Source organism: Rhynchophorus ferrugineus, unplaced genomic scaffold, assembly GCF_030347505.1.
Source record: "Rhynchophorus ferrugineus isolate W39M unplaced genomic scaffold, kcgeb_rfMv2 rfM3, whole genome shotgun sequence".
NCBI lineage: Eukaryota > Metazoa > Arthropoda > Insecta > Coleoptera > Curculionidae > Rhynchophorus > Rhynchophorus ferrugineus.
The window spans coordinates 64386156-64405438 of NW_027472582.1; the positions used below are offsets into that span (position 1 = coordinate 64386156).

General features: G+C 31.0%; 1 protein-coding gene across 2 annotated transcripts in view; it reads left to right on the forward strand.

Moving 5' to 3' along the window:
- The window catches only part of LOC143192959 (uncharacterized), a 474490-nt gene that overhangs the window by 274874 nt on the left and 180333 nt on the right, over window positions 1-19283 (forward strand). Inside the window, exons 23-24 of one of the 2 annotated variants that reach the window (XM_076398837.1) lie at window positions 16087-16128; window positions 16581-16622. The exons of the other annotated variant lie outside the window; for it this stretch is intronic. Coding sequence (XP_076254952.1) covers window positions 16087-16128; window positions 16581-16622 — 84 coding nt within the window. The remainder of the gene's footprint in view (window positions 1-16086; window positions 16129-16580; window positions 16623-19283) is intronic. 2 annotated transcript variants of the gene reach the window in all.

Below are 19283 nucleotides of genomic sequence, written 5' to 3' on the forward strand. Positions count from 1 at the left end.
TAATCATTGAAAACTGTTCAAACAATGTACAAATCTATTCCGCGATGGATTGAAACTGCTTTAAAAACAAATTGACAACGGCTTAAACACTTATTAATAAATAATATTTTTTACTATATATTTAATATTAAAATAATATTAATATATTTAATACTAAAAAATATTTTTTTTGTTCTGGTCTAAAATCAAACGGATACTTGTCATGGACTGACAAGTTGGACCTGGTTATGTGGGACTGCCTCTGGGCTTACCAATATCCTAAACCGAAACCGCCTCACAGTTGACCCCTGTGGATCGCTACTGCTGCTGCATTAAATTTTGGGATATGGCATCCGCTGATTGGGCAGCCATTATTGGACACGAGGACCCGGCAAAAAAAAACGGATAGTGAAACTCTCTATAGATTCGCGAACTTGAGTTAATGCACGACTGGATACCGTCGTATGAAGGCAAAAGTTATGACTCAGCGACGGATGGGGTCGTTTCAGCCTGAAAAAAGGGAGGTTAGCGATGACCAGGTGCTAAACTCCTATCATGTCCACCAGCTCGCGAACAATATCGTTTGCAGAAGAACTTGAGCTGAGTTGTTGTTTGTGGAAGGATTTAGATATGAAGTTCTTGATTTCTGGAGTGCCAGTTTCCCTGTGAATTTGATTATTTCTGACAAACCATGGAGCGTTTAAGATTCTCCTGAGGAGCTTATTTTGGAAAACTTGAAGCCGTTTCACCTGGTTGAGTGTAACAAACTTGAAGTATACATTAAATCCGTAGAGTAGTGCAGACCGAATTAACATCTTATAAAGTAAGCATTTGATGGAGACGGGAAGTCTGCTAGAAGGGCAGATCAGAGAAGATAGCAAATTTGCCATCCCCAAACCTTTCTGTCGAAGTGGAGACCTAGGTACGTGACGTTATCCAGCCATGGAATTGTTGCAGTAAAAAATATTTTGTAATCTTATAAATACCTAGAAATTATATATTTATCTTTTTTAAATTATATTTGAAAGATTCCATCCCAGAAGACATCCGGTCTTACCCAGTCTGGTTACTAGCGTGCCTGCCGTGATTTTCCTTTCTCAATTTTCCCTCTCAACGTTTGATTAAGTACAATCATGGACATGGACAACATGATATACAATTAAAAACTTGAAAAAACTCTACAGAGAAAAGATAAGAGATGTTACCATATGAAAATTGATTGATACCCAAATTATCTCTTCACTCTATGAAATAAAAACATGTTCTTGAAGCATCTAATAAGTTATTCCTACTAAACAAACATACTCAGTAATTTTTAGGTTTACCTTTCTTGCACGACGTAGTAATCTGAAAATATAATAAAAATCTTAAAAGCTGACGAGAACATACAAATTGCTATTTTAAGGTAATATCAACTTAATAGCAGTGTTCTGGGAGAAAACGAGTTAATTTAAACCTTCTGCGTGGTAACTGGAGGTCAAAGGATTATGGTTTAGATAAAAGCAACCATGATAGTCTCATAAACAAAAGAATATTATTTTTGATTATAACAATAGATATGCAACCAGAAACGTTATTTGACTATTACAAGCAAGTCTGCAAGAGAAAATTATTGATATCAAATAACTGTAGAATCATAAAAGTAGCTTAAAATTTTAGATAATATTTATAATCCTGCGAATTCGCTGTAACTAAAAAATTAATACTAAAAATTAGACTACTAAAATAAAACGTTAGCTAACACACTTATATAAAAAAAAGAAATTCGTTGAAGGAGTTAAAAATCTTATATTATATTTTTTAAATATATTTTAGAATCTCCTTGTTGTCTAGAAGGGCTTAGAGTTTATCTGAACCGGACCTACTACTTAACGTGGGCTCCGAACCACGGTCCTGGCTGTACAAATATTAAACAATCACTAACATAACGACGATGCCCCAGTAGTTAATATAGGAAAGTTAATCAATCATATTAAACCAAATGTAAAGAGGCCCTAAATGTTCCAAATAGTGCATCTTGAAAATTCTGGCTCTAGCTTAGCCTTTAGTTTCAACCAATAGTAATTAAATGTATTAAAATATCATAAGCAAAAGATAAAGAAAACCACAAAAGATGTTTTCGTATATATAATACATTATTTGATAAAACAATCATTAATTTGAAATAATAAAAGCATAAACAATCATTTATTCTTAACGTAATTACGATTTAAATACCCCGTATAATAACACCGATTAGATTTCACTAAAATATTTCTGAAAACTATTCATCCTCTGTCGTTATAAAGGCGACCTTTTTATTAATTACTAACACACGCACACACACTCGAAGCTTAAATGGTATCTTGATGAGCGCGTTGCTAAGCACAAAGCCCGTTCGCTAAGAATATACCCGCAGGCGGTGTCATTATGTTGAACAGAAGAAAAAAGAAAAGAGAAAGGAAAAGCGAGAAACAAAAAAGGCCCAGGGGGAGGCTTACAAAAGATCCGGACGGCCAAAGATTTGGGAATACGAGGCAGCGACATAAAATGCGATGTCTTACAATCAACATAAAAAAGTAATAAAACAGTCTCGCTTATCACTTTTTGTTGCCTTATTTATTTATATTCTCTATTGTCTCTGCTATTTTATGAGTGTCATGGGAACTTTTCTAATTAACTATACGCTACCAGGTTGTACTAAATTTTAAACAATTTTTAATGGGTCACTCCACATTTTACAGCCACAGCTGTGTTATAATTTAAAATTGGTTAATGCTTCTCTTAATTGTTGTAACGTTGAATATTTATGCAAATCCATTATAACAAATTTCATATTTCAATAAAATATTATATATACGAACTATCAGTTGGTGCATCCTGCTGGGGCCTGTTTGTACATTTTTAATATTATAATTTTTTGTATTATAATTGTTTGTTATTGAAAAAAAAAGTCCAAAAGAAAATCATACCAATCAATTTAATTCGGTGCCCACGTTAAGCCATAGGTCCTGTCCAGATAAACCCAAGTTGGTAAAAGGAGACTTTAATATATAAAATAATTACGTATATCATATTTTTTCCACGTTTTCCTTTAATTTGTTCCCATGACTGAATAAAACTCAGGCCTAACTACTAAAACAATTTTATTAAGGTATAATTTAATATTACTAATCAAAATTACTGTCTTGCAAGAGAAACAATAGATCCAGCGCTCCTCTTTTTTTAAAGGTCTTTTTGGATGAACAAGTTGTTGTGGTGTTGTTGACCTTTACTTTAATATAAGCTTCAACTTTAGTCACCAGTTCATCATTTGAATTAAAATTTTCCTTGAATATTTCTTTGAGGTCTGCAAATACCCAGCAGTTACTGCGGGCTAGATTTGCAGCAACATGGCTTGCAAAGCAATTCGAAGAACAGTTCGTTCAATTTTACCATCGCGTACGTCGACTTATAACGTAATGCATTGTTTTGAAAAACAAAAGTTGTTTTTTAAGTTTTTTAATTTTAAATTTTAAAGAATATTAGGAGGTGGTGTTATCTATATAAGTGTTGCTTTGTATATGGATGCAAACACACTTGTCAGTGCATCAAAATAAACACTTGCAAAGAAATATCGCTCTAGAGGTAACACCTCCTTCCTGAAAAAAATATGACCAAAGCGTTTTCCGTTTTCATGACTCACTTTGGGTAACTTATAATTACTACAAGATTATTTGTACCTGTAGTAGTATCTGAATTACAGTGTTTTTACCCAAATATCCATGGTCTTCAAGTTATGGAGTGCTTTTTAAGCTTTGGTATTTACACTTCAGTCTATCTTTGATACATTCTGAACTGTGAGCTTAAATTTTAGTAGACTGGGCTAGTGGATGTTCATAAATTCGAATAGTTCACGGCTTGATCCCGGTTTAAACCGCCCTTGATGGCACTACAGTCTAATGTTATGTAATGTATATAATTATTCTAGCCAAATTCCAGTAAACAAGAATGGAGAGTATTTCTTTAACCTTAAAATATGCCAATTTTAAGAATCCACTAGCCATGTTTTAACAAAACTTTTCTCAATTTTCGAATGTCTGAAGGCTAGGGATAGTTTCAGCAATTTCAGAGCGATTATATCACAATCAAATTAATCAAATTGGATTATTTTCGTAGTAAAGATAGGTTATTCAACCTCAACCTGCCTTCTTTTCTTGATAGTTTCCATAGCAGATAACTGAATGAATTCTGATGGTGATGCTAGTTGATGCTCCCGGAGTAGTAGGAAAATAATTCTACTTCAAGAATAAAAATTCTCTCTTCACAGCTACTTATATGAAACTTAATCTAAAACATAAAGCCATGAAGTATTGCACATTTTAGAATGGCTTTTTACTTAAATATTATACCTTCTGGGACAAGAGCATCAGCACTGTCGTTTTAGTATATGCACTTAAATCAGTTAAATCTAACCGAGGGAGAACACATTATGGAAAGGCGCCGAATGTAACACTAATACGCACCAGTGAGCATAAACTATCTCTCCTTGGCCTCTTGAGGACTGTTCATTACCGACCGATTCATGAGTTTCTCTAGGTGTCTTCTCCAATTTGACATAATATTAAACGTTAAAATACTTAACAAAATACATAACTTGATTAGACCTAAGTTGATTAATCATCATTAATCATTCCTCTTACCATTTTGCTTTAGCTTTTCTTTCTTCATACTATAATAACTGTCGCGCCTTTCTTCCATTGCGTTAAATATAATTTCAGTCTTCGTTCATTGCTACATTTAACATACACCCATCAAGTATCTTACCATATATCCAGCTAATATATCATTCGAAATTCGAATTCGAAAGCTAATTAAAAACATCAATTGCATGATTCTGTTTCACTTATTTTATCTATTCCCAGGATTTCCGAATTGTTAACAGATTATCCCGGAATAGATCACCTTTATAAACTTATAATAAAAAATCAGAAAACTGTATAAATATAAGCCTCTTATTGAGATTTTTAGTAACAATAATATTAATTATTCATATAGTAATCAGTCAAAAGGTATGAAAGTGAATCTGCAAAACAGACAAATCTCAAAAATCAAATGAATTAAATTAATGAATAATTAATAAATTCCAAAATAAATATATTAAAGTCTCCTTTTACGAACTAGGGGTTTATCTGGATGAGGCCTATAGCTTAACGTGGGCCCTCAACCACGGTCTTCGGCATTAAACCTACCGACTGGCGAGTGACAAACTTAGAAATCATCTCAGAAAACATCCGGTCTTACCCAGCCTGGTTACAGGCGTGACTGGGATCATCTTTCTTGCCAGATTTTGTACTCTTACCTAGGACAATCACAAATATTAAACAATCACAAACGAAAATTTACGACCATGTCCCAGCAGGAGTTCTTATATTGAAGCTTGTCTCCTATTATTGCATATATACGTAAAGCATTATATATATATATATATATATATATATATAACAATTGTTATTAATTAAACGAAAAAGAACAGACATTCTACCCAACCTTGAACTTCAAAGTTTTTAGTTGCGGTATTTGTATCGGCATGCAACATTTCAATCAATTTTTTACGGTATACTTTTAATCTCGTAGAATTATACGTAGCGTCTGCATACAATCTATATACTATACTATCCGATTCTTTTACGTATGTTCTTTTTCTTAAATGTAATATATACTTTATAATAATAAACGCAAAACATAAATATGCAAATGTTGCATATGTTCAAAGTGGCGGAGATAATCAGCTGTATATAATACTGAGACTGGGATTTACTATTGATGGATTTATAATAACTATGAAGCATATTTTACCATCAGACATTTTATTAAAATTAAAACACTTTGTTTAGTTGCATCATTTGCCAAAAGATCCTTTAAACTTATTGTAAGAAAATGCGTGTTACGCATTTTTATTACAGATGTCGTCAATAATAATTGAAAACTTTTCGAGAATAATGGATTTTTATTGTATAGTCTATTCAAAACAGTAATGCATATATAATCGTCAAACTTAATACTCCAATTAATTTGACAGCCACAATTATTTATAAGTTAGAGTTGTTTTGTTATATAGACATTAAACATTTTTCCACACTAGTATAGGTAGAGTTTTAGGCGTGATTTTTCATGTAGTGGTATCCCCCGAAGGCCTAATCCATTTAATTAACTATTGTATATCTGAGTAATGTATTTTACTTTCACTAGAGAGCATATTTATGTTGCTTTATATTATGCTTAGTTCTTGTTTCCTTTGATGCAATGTTTCCTTGTATAGTCATTGCGATATTACTATATTTTTCCTTAGTTCTGATATTATTCAGTCCTACGTACATCTTTCTTGATAAAACCACATTTAATCACTACATTCTCCTCAATGCATTTGCCATATCTGCAAAACAGTTAGTGTAATTTCTCTCCTCATACATGTTAACCAAACGTTCATGTATATTCTGAATAACACACATGCTCATAAAGCTTTCACACTGTATAATACAATTCCCTACAACCAAAGTATATTAATTGTGTACTGACCTTTAGTAGTTTCCTCTTTCATCACCTTGTCTTGTTAATAGTCAACATTGAACCATAAACCAACATTCATAAGGTTTTATTCAATCACCCTCACTTTCAGAAACACTAATCAAGTAGATAATTAAGCTGTTTATTTTAAATCTATCAAAAACTTGCTCAAGATTCTACCATTTGTCAATTTCTTCTTCAATGTGTCTGATCGAGCTCACACAAACCGAAGATGCTATTTTCTACAATGCCTCATTCCATAAATGCAGACAGTTCTGGTTTGAATATCCTTCTCGACCTGAATATCTATTGTAATAATTCTTTGCTATACCCCGTATCAACTCAATTGTATTAATAGGGAGGAAGACGTAATACTCTGTGGCCATAACATTCAGTAATCTGATCAACTATGTATCTTTTCTCAGGCTTATTTCTAATAAAGTAAATTATGTAACATAAAATGCAATTAAATATTTCATATATATTTACCGAGTAACAATTTGAAATAGTTCATTCTTAACATGGTTTTCTCGAAACTTATTTTATGTACTTTAAGCCATTCCTTAATGCAGCCTTTGTTGATGCACATGTTGGGATTTTCTCCATCAATGTACTATGATATGATATGGTGCTTTGTACATAACAATAACTGATGGTTCCTCCAAGTTCTTTAAAAGCTGATTTTCAAACTACTGCAAAAACAAGTTATGGTTGATTTCTCCATGGTAGTCACCTTTAGAATTAGAGGAAAACACCAATTCTACACCAGGAATTAAACCATTCCTGTTTCCAGCATGAAGAACTGTTATGTTAATGTTGTTAATAATTGTTATGACTAACAAAACCTGATCCATAGTTATTCCAATGTTTACCTTTTTCCATAAACTTTTGTTTTATTTACACTAGATTTATTATCGTGTTGCCACGAGTGACCCAATCTACTATTCTGTATATAAATTGATATAATAATTCTTCCTTGATTTCGTTGTATGTTTTTAAAAATTTTACTCTTCGCGGGTTATATTTACACTACTTAAATCTTATATTACCCAACAGAATATGAACGGATGTCCTACATCCCTCAAGTAACTGTATATGTTTTGGCTATTTATGGATACTTTCCAGACTAACAATTTTCTCTAAAATAATTGTATTAAATTATGTCTCGATTGAAAAACCTACTAACTGTTTTTATTTCGTACATTTGATCTCTGATATGTTAGCGGTATATAAGCTGATCTTGAATCGTCACCTGTTTCGCATAGTCACGGTTCCTTTTTGGTGAATTTAAGGTTATATTGTTTTTTATTTTTTGAGATATTTTAGTGACCGCGGCCGTATTAATATTCAGTGCAGTTGCAATGCGCAAAAACATATTTTCAATAAAAACCATGGCGTTTTGAAATATATTAAAACAAAGCGTTAAAACAACGTTCGCCGGTTTATAATCCGAAATTATAATATTTTGAAGAATTTTGCAGACGTCTGGCAAACTTTTGCAGGCTCTTTCAGTTACATGTTCGAATTTCTCCAACAGCATTATATCTCTTTTTAAATAGAATAAAATGAGAAAGAAAATATTGTCTGACTGTAAAACGAATTTACAACTTTCGACAGACACATATTGATCACCTGTGTCACTACTGCTTTGAATAGACTATATATTTTCTTTTATATACATAATAATAGCTTAAATGTCATCTTCATAATCTCCGTATATCTTGACCGCATTTATCGACCGTAACAACATCGATATTTGACCCTTTTAATCTTCACGGGAATTCGTAGAATATTTCTCCGAATTTATCGAGTTATTTTCAAGAAGTTCAAGCCCAATTGGCCGTGAATAAAGAGCCGTTTATAACAGTATCAGTATATATACACCGTCTCGCTTTCGCTACTATTAACCGCACATTCAAATTGACATTGACGATTTTTTACTCGCCATATCTAATAATAATGTTACGAATGGATGTTCGCCTAACCTTCTACGGTTGTTACCTGAACAGTTTCGCGTTCATTATGATCCGGTTAAAGCAAATATCAGATATTTGTTCTTAACTGTTCTCGGTCGTCAATTGAGCGTTTATACCATAGAATATATATAGAGGTTCTACTTAAATAGGCGAAACCGAGGAAATATTTTGCGTGGTTCGTTCTATGTTGGCTCTTAGACCACTTTTTTGATTGGTTCGTTTGAAATGGCCTACAAAAGCATTTGATTGGCTCATTTCTATAACGGGATTGTTTGTTTCAGTTTGTTTACGACGCCATTTTTTGTGTGTCTGACATAATGTAAAATCAGCATTTTTGTGTCCTAAATATAATATATCTAATATATAATGTATCTTCACCCTCAAAAGTGTTGTGTATCCAGTGTATAGGTTAAAACAAAAAACCAGACGTAGTTCTTCTGGGAAGAAACACCCAAAGATAGCTAGATTAAGGATGTATGTGTGACTTAACATTACTTTTACCTGGTACGTATACAATTATTTATATAAAGCATTTGTGTTCATCTATACTATTATTCTATTATTTATAGGATTACAATAGAATAAAACATGAAAATATCACCCACACTTGTATCACACACACCAAAATGTGTCCAATAAAATTACATTGAAGGTGAATGTGATTATACTACATGAAAATTTTGGTACCGTTTAAAAAGTTGTTTGAAAAGTGCCAGTAATTTCAAACTTAATTATTTTGAAGGGGTTCATTTACTTGAAACAAATGTTTATTAGTTAAGATACTTATAATTAATATTTTGACTTAAGGCTCCTTAACAGAGATAACCTTTTAAAAAAGGATGTTAATAAAATATTTTAATACAAAATAATATAATACAATTTGTAGACCAACAAGATTAGCTTGATCTTATAAACAAGAGATTATCTTGCTTGTTTTGTTACATTATTAATAGATGCTTAAGCTGTCCTTTTAACTCCTCGTTTTTACCCTAATAAGAGCACAGCAGTAATTTTGATATATATCATACATTTTAATTTCTTGTTGCTGTTCTTTAAAGTATTATTTTTTGTTATGCTTTCTCCATTCTGACGTATTTATCATACGATTTAACTGTTTTAATTATCCGTTCCATAATTTTCAGCATAACATTGTAAAAATAATTATAATTTTCCTCAATACATTTTTGTGTATAACAAGTAAGTAAAATATTAACAGACAGAGACTGTGCCGCTCTGCTTTTATTATGAGGGTACAAAAAGCTAGAAACTTTAATACATCTTATTTGAATTGATAGCACTAAAGAAATATGAAAATAGCTATAGACAATTTTGATTATATTTGCCACGAGATATGTTATGTTTTCAGTTCGATGACAGCCATTTTTATATCCGCATTTAATTATTTTTTATTTATATATTTATATTTTATTTTTTATTTGTATATATTATATTTATTTATTACATACTTATATTTTATATTTTTGATATTGTATACTATTTGTATTTATATAGTATTTTATATAAATAAATGGTCTTGAAAAATTACATTTTGGTTTTATTTGAAATTTAATTGGTCAGTAAATTGTGACGTCAGAGGTTAGTCACGTGATGTGTATGAAATCGTCGACCAATGAAATGCCCTCTAAGGAACTATTTTCATCACAGGTGCCTGTAATGGTAATTTAAACCAACCAATGAAATTTCGCTTAATGACATTCTCAGCTTCTTCCTGCTGAGACCATGCAAAACAATTCTTAAATTATTTGCATTAAGTTAACACTCTATATATTACTCTATGGTTTATACCTTATTAGATATATTACTACTAGGCACACTGGTAGGCGCACTGGCATATTAAGTTTAAATAAAGAATATCTTAAAAATTATGATATTATATATGTGTTTCATACTTTAGTAGTAAATTAGTAATCTGTAAAAATATATTAACAGTTTCATTTTCATTACTTTAACCATTTTAACTATATTTCTTACTACTGATATATGGAGGATTAAAAGAATAATGCAAAGACCTGACTGATATAAACACAATATTTTTCTATTAATAAGACACCTTTTTTTTTAATACTTACAATTCTTCGCGAAATAAATGTGTAGTCCTACGGAATTTTATTCAATTCTTGTACCTAAACATTCGCAACAATTCCTTCAATAATCTACTGAATCTACTTCTCACTCTTTCTTTGAAACTCCCCATAATGGCTAGATTAGGTTCTTTAGCTGTGTCTATTGGTTCATTGTCATCTTGGAATATTGCAGTATTTGGCACCTTTTTTCTACTTTATCAAAGACCTGAGATATGTCCAGGAATGCAGCCGAAATATAGCGTGGGGCATTTATGTCTCCATTTATTTTATTTATCAGTCAAAAAAGTCACAAATTAATTCTCTTAATTTTTTTTTCAATTAACAAAGCCTTTTTAGGTATAATTTCTCAAAACTTTGGAAGTTATGGGTAATACACTCATGGTCCAGTAGAAGAGCACATCCTCTGGGTTATCCCTTGTTTCTTTCCCCCTATCCTGATTCATACTATTGCGTTATAAGTGAATGATACCTGTCTAATAATTCTTTTAAAAGTTTTCCGGTTATTAAATCATATTTGAGTGCTTTTTACAATTAATGTCTCTCGTCATTGTTTTTCTCAGTGATAACAATTTTTTTATTATAATTTTCGCATAGGTTAGGACCATTTAAAAAATGACGGGAAATGCTTAAATAATTTTTTTAAGTGATTAGAGAAAATGTCACCCTTTTCTAAAAAAAATAATCTAGGCCGATTATTGTTATTTTAGTAGGTAGGATATACTTCTGGGACCTTTTTAGCTTTCTTCTTACTTTCCATAACAAATAATCGGTAGCCTCAGTTGGCGTCAGATTTTTCGAGTTGTATATTGTGTTCCTTGGTTTTGTTGGCTTTGGATCAACGATTTTGTATGTCTCGAATTGTGCATGACATATAGCTTTTTCTTGAAGGTGCCTAACTTTAGAAGTCGTATGTCATGTCACCTCCGGTATACTTTTTATGTTTTTTGCTGCGGCTTCGGTTTTAAAGGTAAAGTTAGAGAAATTATTCTGTCCATCATTTCTCTAAATAGTAGCCAGTTGTTATTTCAATAATTATACAGGCAGGGGCTTGTCTTTAATAATCATTTTTGAAAAAACTTTCATTATTACTGATTAAATGATCAAAAAACAGATCAAAACACGATTATGCGCAACTTTTTTCTATCAATATTTTTTTAACACAGAAATCTACAGCATCGGGTTTATACTTAGAAATTTAGTTGGCGTGGTGGTCAAGGTGACAGGACGTTGCGATAATCACGGGTTCGAATGCTACTAGGTCGTGGTCGTAAATATACGTTTGAAAAGGGCAAAGTATAAAATCTGACAAATAATATAATCCCAATCACGCCAGTAACTAGGCTGGGTAAGACCGAATATCTTCCGATATGATCTCTAAGTTGATCATTCGGTAGGCTTAATGCCGAGGGCCGTGGTTCAGAGTCTACGTAAAGCAGTAGGTAAACCCGAGGTGCTAAAAAGGAAATTCTAAACTATAATAAAAAAATGTAATTGCCTTTTAATTTTCTTTCTAGTCTAGGTCGTTTAATCCAAATAATTTTGGGTTTTCATTTAAACTATGAGAAAATAAATGTGTTAGCAGTAGGATACGTAAAAAGATACATGTATGTATATGTTTAAAACAACAAAACGATTTATATACACAAAGTTAAGTATGTATCGCCTTACAATTTTTTATTGCGTCTTGAATTTTCAGTATGCGGCGATTGTTACCGCGGCTTGAATTAGCATTCGAATTTGTAAGTTATCGCCACACCTATGCTAAATGAAGCAATTGTTATCCATTGACGTGCATCTGTTGAGTTCAAATATTATCCCGCACAGAGATAAGCTAAATATAGTGTCATATTTCGTAGAAACTGATTGTTCAGTTAATATATTGTTTTATTACTGACAATAAAGCACAGAAGGTATTATTAGATATGATATTTAATTTTAAAAGATTTTCTATTCGACGTAGCTTTTGTTATATGGTAGCTAAAAGGAGCGACGTTTGGTATATACAGCGGGCGAGGTAGTACATTGTATATTCAATTAGTTTATCAACAAGTTACCTTTACTTTTTTACTTTGGTTTTATCTCAATGCTTTAGACATGTTATTATTATTATTATTATTATTATATATTTGAATGCTTTACAAAAGGTGACATAGTTAACACGGAATTTCATTGTTTCCTTCAATTTATTCCCCACGACATATTTTATCTGGTATATATATATATATATATATATATATATATATATATATATATATATATATATATACATATATCGAATAGAAAATCTTTTACTGACATACACAATATCTGTTTATTAATAAGGTGTTAGTAGAGTGTCATTATAGTTTAACTTGTTAAAAGTTGAATAGAACCATACCACATTTTTCCAATCATGAAGTGTCCAGGTTTTATGATAATTGCACCACTTTTTTCCCATCTTAGCGTTGGCCTACGTTATAAAAAATTTAATACAGATCTAACTTCCTACAGCAAAAAGCCATGGTCTGTATTTATAATAACATAATTTAATAATAATAGTAAATAATTTCCTTTAAATATTAGTTTTAGATCGAAACTTACATGAATTGCTTTTAAAAAACCATAGAACATAATCCATATTGTCCTGTTTTATTTAGAAATTAGAAAAATCTATAATAAAAAATCCTTATTTTGTTATTACTTGATAACATTTCAGAACAATTGTTTTCTTCACTTTATAAGTCACTTTCTTCTAATTTTGGTCTAATGAAAACGCATATGTCAAATTTATTACTTTCAATTAACTAAATGTAGCTTTTTGATTTTAAACAAAATTTTAAGGTCGTTGTATCTATCTATACCTCTCATGAGATGAATATTTTTCTTTGGAAACACATAAAGATCATCATGTAGATGTTCCTATTGATACATAATAGATTACACAACTCTGGTTGGCTCAATCAAAGAGATTAGTTCCATTTTTTTCAAAATCAGGGTCATAAGATGTTGAATGCTTGTTAAAATATTTTGTTCCATACTATTTTTATTATGTATTTCCAACTAATAAATTACGGGAGAAGTAGGACTATGTGAATTGTGGAATACATCAAATAGCATATGGAGGATTCGAATTCAGTGTTTCTTTTATATTATTAGCAGTCCTGCTTTTATAGTACCAAATCCAGCAAAAATACCCACAATCTCTACGGTTTGTAGGTTCTGGCCAAACATAGGCCGTTAAGAAACGTGCCAATATAATAAAACGAATAACTGAAAATGTATAGTGAGAAAGATCTGATATATTTTCACTAGTATCTCTGAAAATAGAGATAATCGATACTCTTTAAGCGATTTTTGAATTCAAGCAACTTAGATTATAGTTCGCGATATATTTCTGTCAAAAGCGCAATAACTATATTTTACTAGATGGTATTATATTTTGTCCTTTCCAAATCTCCCTCTGTTCCAACTCTATAGAATAAGTTCAATAAATCTGCGGATTCCTGATACCCTTGTCTGACGAAGCTCTCCAAACTCGTGACACGGTAGCTGTACTTTGTTCTAATCTCCTTGAAATTTCATGCATTGATAATCCGGCTTTATTTATGCCTACTACCGACCCCCATCAAACGAGCTAAATTGATTTTACGGCACGTTTCATCTTGTACCAAGAATTAATAACATTTTAATGTGCCACAACACGATCAAATCATAATCTAATCCCGTGTAGGATTGTATTTTTTTTCTGCTCGCAATTATGTTTAACCTAAATTTGCTTTTGTTAAGAATTCAATAGTACACGTGTAAATCTATTTTTAATGAATTAGATACTTGCAGGTTTTCCGTGTGTAACAGCTATTGAGCGACCTAATGAATCGCAGTTTTTCATTTAGTATTATTGAGTTATTTAGTATATACAAACATTCATTGCTTTTATCGTTTAATTTAGAAACATTTGTTGTAAAAACCTATCACTCGCATTTAGAAACTTATGGTGATGCTGCTCCATCATGTCCTGATTGTTAGTATTGTTTCAACAACTGAAAAGTGGTAATTTTAATGTCTGAGGTCTGAATTACAGGACTTATTGGGAGAAAAACTCTCAAAGAACTTTCAGGCAGCTTAATAATTGATGAATCAACTTTTTACAGAATAGGAACACATCCAAAAGGAAGTAATATTGTTATCAAACGAATTAACTAAAAAATATATTCCAAACTGTTTCAACATAGAAGGAAAGGAATAATTATCTGTGGTATATTTTGACTGGCGCCAAAAATATAGAGAAATGTATATGATATAACAATTTTGATTAATCTATACTGTAATAATTTTTCTAAATGAACACATGTTTAAGATGAAAAAAATATCAGGATACACGCAAGCACCAAATATTACAATGTTTGGTGTTTATCTTGTTACGTTATTATATTAGGTATAAAATTAGGAGCACTAATTCCTTTTTTGTAAACCAATAATTGGGCTGCCGCATACAGCTATGGCATCAGATAAATTCTTTACCATTTAAGTGTATACTAGTCGACCCAATTTTTGGTTTTATATTATTACAGTTTGTTTCGGTTTTAACTTTAACCACTTCTGCGTCCTCGTACCTTCAGGTTTCCGCTCGTTCGTTATCTTCTACGTTAAATTTTGCTGTTTAAATGTTTTTAATGCTTTCATTACCACTAACGACAATTTATCTCACTTGCATCAGACTTAATACATAATTCTACAAAAAATCGATGCAAATAAATTGTTTTTCAAGTTTAAAATACTTTCTGGAAATAACGCTTGTTATCTCCAAAATATATGTACGCTACTACAAAATTGCTAATTTTGCTGACAGTTGTCCATTGAGATGATGAGGCGTTTTATATCAGATTTAACATGATTTGTTAGTGACTCCTTCGTTGATCCAACGTGAAATTTATTTATTTAAAATTTGAAATATAACAAGCTTTTCAAACATTACTTTTATTCAATACACTCATCAACCATTGAATAATTGGAAAGACAGTTGGATTACCAATGATCTAAAGTTAGTTATAATAAAAGTTAAGTTCACAGTTTTTTAGAATTAAACTGCTTATTTACTAAGATTTTGGAGAAATTGAATAATAAATAATAATTCCATAGGGAATTGGACTGTATGACGGATACGATAAAAGTTCAATGATTCGCTTTTTTTAGGCGACAGGTTTTCCAAGTTCCAGTTTTTCTAGAATTATCAATTAATTTTTCGACGCATGTAATAATTCCACCAATAAATAGATCAATACTCAAATTATCTAATGAAAGAACAGTTTTATTTATAAGGATATGCATTAGCTTTCTTCTAATTGATGCACACGAGTTTGATACCAATTTCTGAAGATATTGTACACTGATATTGAGTAAAAAACGGCAGCACTAAGGAATCATCTATTTCAATCAACTTATTACCATCATCAGTATTACACAATAAAACTTTTTAAAACTGCTGTTGAGTCTTCTAATTATATTTAATCATTATGTTCTAGGAGAATCCAAATAGCATCATTGCTGATGACAGTGTTCAACAGGTACGCAAAATATTTTTAGGCTAAACCTTTATTCTTTGCTGTGTTTTCATTGCTTTCTTCTCAGAAAGTCAAGATTTTCAAAAATAAATAAGAATCTAATTGCATGATATTGATTTTAATATTGATGCTTTCCTTTTCTAAGAATTTTTAACAACATTATCGAACAAAACATCCTCTCCTCAGATAAATTGCTTTCTTTATCTTAATAATATTAGTATTACCTGTTTAAGTTACAAATATGAAATTACTTAAAAAATAATATGTGATTGAAAAAAAGGCAGGTAAATTATTAGTTCTTCATAAATTTTGCTTTTTTCATATTAAACTTCATAGAACTATTTAGGATTATGAATTATGATAATTTTGTACCTTCATTATTACATGATAAGGCTTTTTTATAGCCACGGCTAATTTATAGCTGTTTTATATCTAATGATTATATTATATTTCAGGAAAATCTAAAAAATAACATTTCTGATGACAGCTGCCAACAGGTATGGAAATGTTCTTGTATTAAACTTATAATATTTTCCATCCTTTTTCTTATTTTATCTGCACCTATTTTCGAAATATTCCTCTAATAAACATATCTAAGTAATTATTTACATGGTTTAGATAGTAGCGTTAGTATTTTATCTAATATTCCAAAATATATTCAATCTCTCATGACCAACACTATTAACATTATCTTATTATATTAATATTATCTTTTGCGTTACAAAACCCACATTCGTCTACATATTTGGCGCCATAATAAAAGCTATTTAATGGCCTATAAATCAATCAATAAAAATCTAAAATAATCTGTAATAAAACTAGAATCATAATTTTATAGATAAATAGATTTTTTTAGATTCCATGCCAAGTGAAAATTACAATCTTAATCATTGACTTTAACCCGAACATATATTATTATAGATTTTAAAATAAGAAATATTATTAACAAAGTATATGCGTATGGATATTTAAATTGCATATATAGTTGCACTATGAGAGTGTGTCAGTTATAGGAGATATTAACGTAATTTGCGAGAAACACTCAACAAGCTTAGTGAAGCTTATAGCAACCATGCTTCATCGATTTCAACATGCAAATATCGGTTTAGAGGTTTTTGAAATGAAGAAGAACTTCTGGACACTCAAAAAATCTCGAAGACGAGGATCTAAAGGGCATTGTTCTCTGATAATCCATATAAAACACAAGAAGAATATGCAGAATTGTTGCGGGAAACGAAATAAATCATTTTCAATTGTTTTAAGAACGTGCTTGGAGGAAAGCTTGGGTATTTTGTACCGTATGAATTGAATCTAAGATACATTGAAAGGCTTTTAGCCATGTACTAAATGCTGTTTTAACCGCAAAATCGGAAATATTCTAGCATTCTATTGTTACTGGTCATGAAAAGTGAGCCCATTATGATGATCTAAAGTGAGCAAACCATGGAAACTACCCGGTCATGCATCAAAACCGGTAGCAAAGCCAAATATCCATGCTAATGCTTTTTATTTAGTGGGAACAGCTTGCTCTCCACAAAAAAACAGCCGGAATACGAACAAAGACCACATGTCGCAAAAGGGCATCCGCCAAGTGATATAATTAGGTTTTTGTCATTTCCATGTCATAGTCCATTTATCTTGTTGACCGCTTAGACAAGGATGTATCTTTTGCCATTATAAGTGTGCCGATGGTAAATGTTCCAACTATTTTTGGTTGTTTTTGGGATATCAGCAGTATGGAGTAGATATAGGAGTGCTCCCAAAACTCTACCATGTGAAACTCCAGCCAAAATAGTTTTAAGTGTTGATATTGTCTCTTCATACGAGACTCTAAATTATCTTAATTATCTTATTAATTACCTTCTTATCTTATTATCTTAAAATATATGACTCCGGCAGTGAACAGTAATTCCGCTTAGTAGAAATTCGCTCATTTTGTAAATTAATTCAAAATTCCATGCCCGGTAAAAAGCTTGTGAGGCGTCAAGGAATACTGCAGGACTCTATTTTTATTCGAATGCCTTTTCAACAATCGCTTTTACTCCGTGCACTTGTTGTCGAGTGGTGATTTCGAACTCCAAACTAGAAATCTGGTATTTCTATAAATGGTTTAATACGTTTTAAAAACAGTTTCTCAAATGATTATTTCGACATTTGATATGAGTCTTGATATGTCTCAAGAGATCCAAGGTTCTTTCAAAATGGAAACCGTAAATTGTCTGAAAGATGGGGGAAAATAGCGGCTATCTATGGACAATCCGTTGAATAAAATACATTGTATAGGCAATAAAGCCTGAAAAAAATCCTAAAAATAATGTTATATATATATATATATATATATATATATATATATATATATATATATATATATATATAATAAAGGAATCTATTAGCATCTGCAATCTGCATTTGATGACAGCTGTGCTTTTTATCCAGTTGCAGCGCTATTTAATTATCTGCACATACTGCGTAACTTGTCAATTGTAAAATCATTCCCAGCATGTAAAACTGCTACCATAAAAAATAAAACAGATGTGGGAACGTTGAAACGTGGAATTGAAACGGAACACCTGCTGCAAATAACGTTCAATATGTAATTGTTATTGTTTCCACGAAAGCTCACTATTGGTGCTGCATCTTTGCCGGTAATTTATAATAAAGATAAAAAACTGGTTTACTAACTAATCTCTTACCACCTTTCATTGTTAATTATATTCAAGAATGAGGTCGTTCGACGACTTTTATTTAATATGTTCTTAATATATGGCTTAGATGCGTTATTACTATAGCAGTTTCAAGAAAAAGAGTACCACTATTTTCCCGGAATGTATTAAATAATTTATTTCTGTTATATATGGAACTTGTTAATTATTATTATTGTTAATGATGTAAAATTATAAGGTTTAATGCTTGATTATAAATGCGTGTTTATTTTTAATGATTTTAATACTTTTATTCCTTGTTATTAACTTTTTAAGCACTTTACATTTATAAAATACAGTTGCATCTATAGTAGGTCGGGTAACGTAACTTTACCTTTATTAATTGTATAACTGGTTATAAAAACATTTCCTAGATGGCTATTAAACTCGGCTTATTAGTGGCAATAATTCTGACTATTCTTTCATCTCCATTAGTTCTCCTAAGAAGGTGGGTTA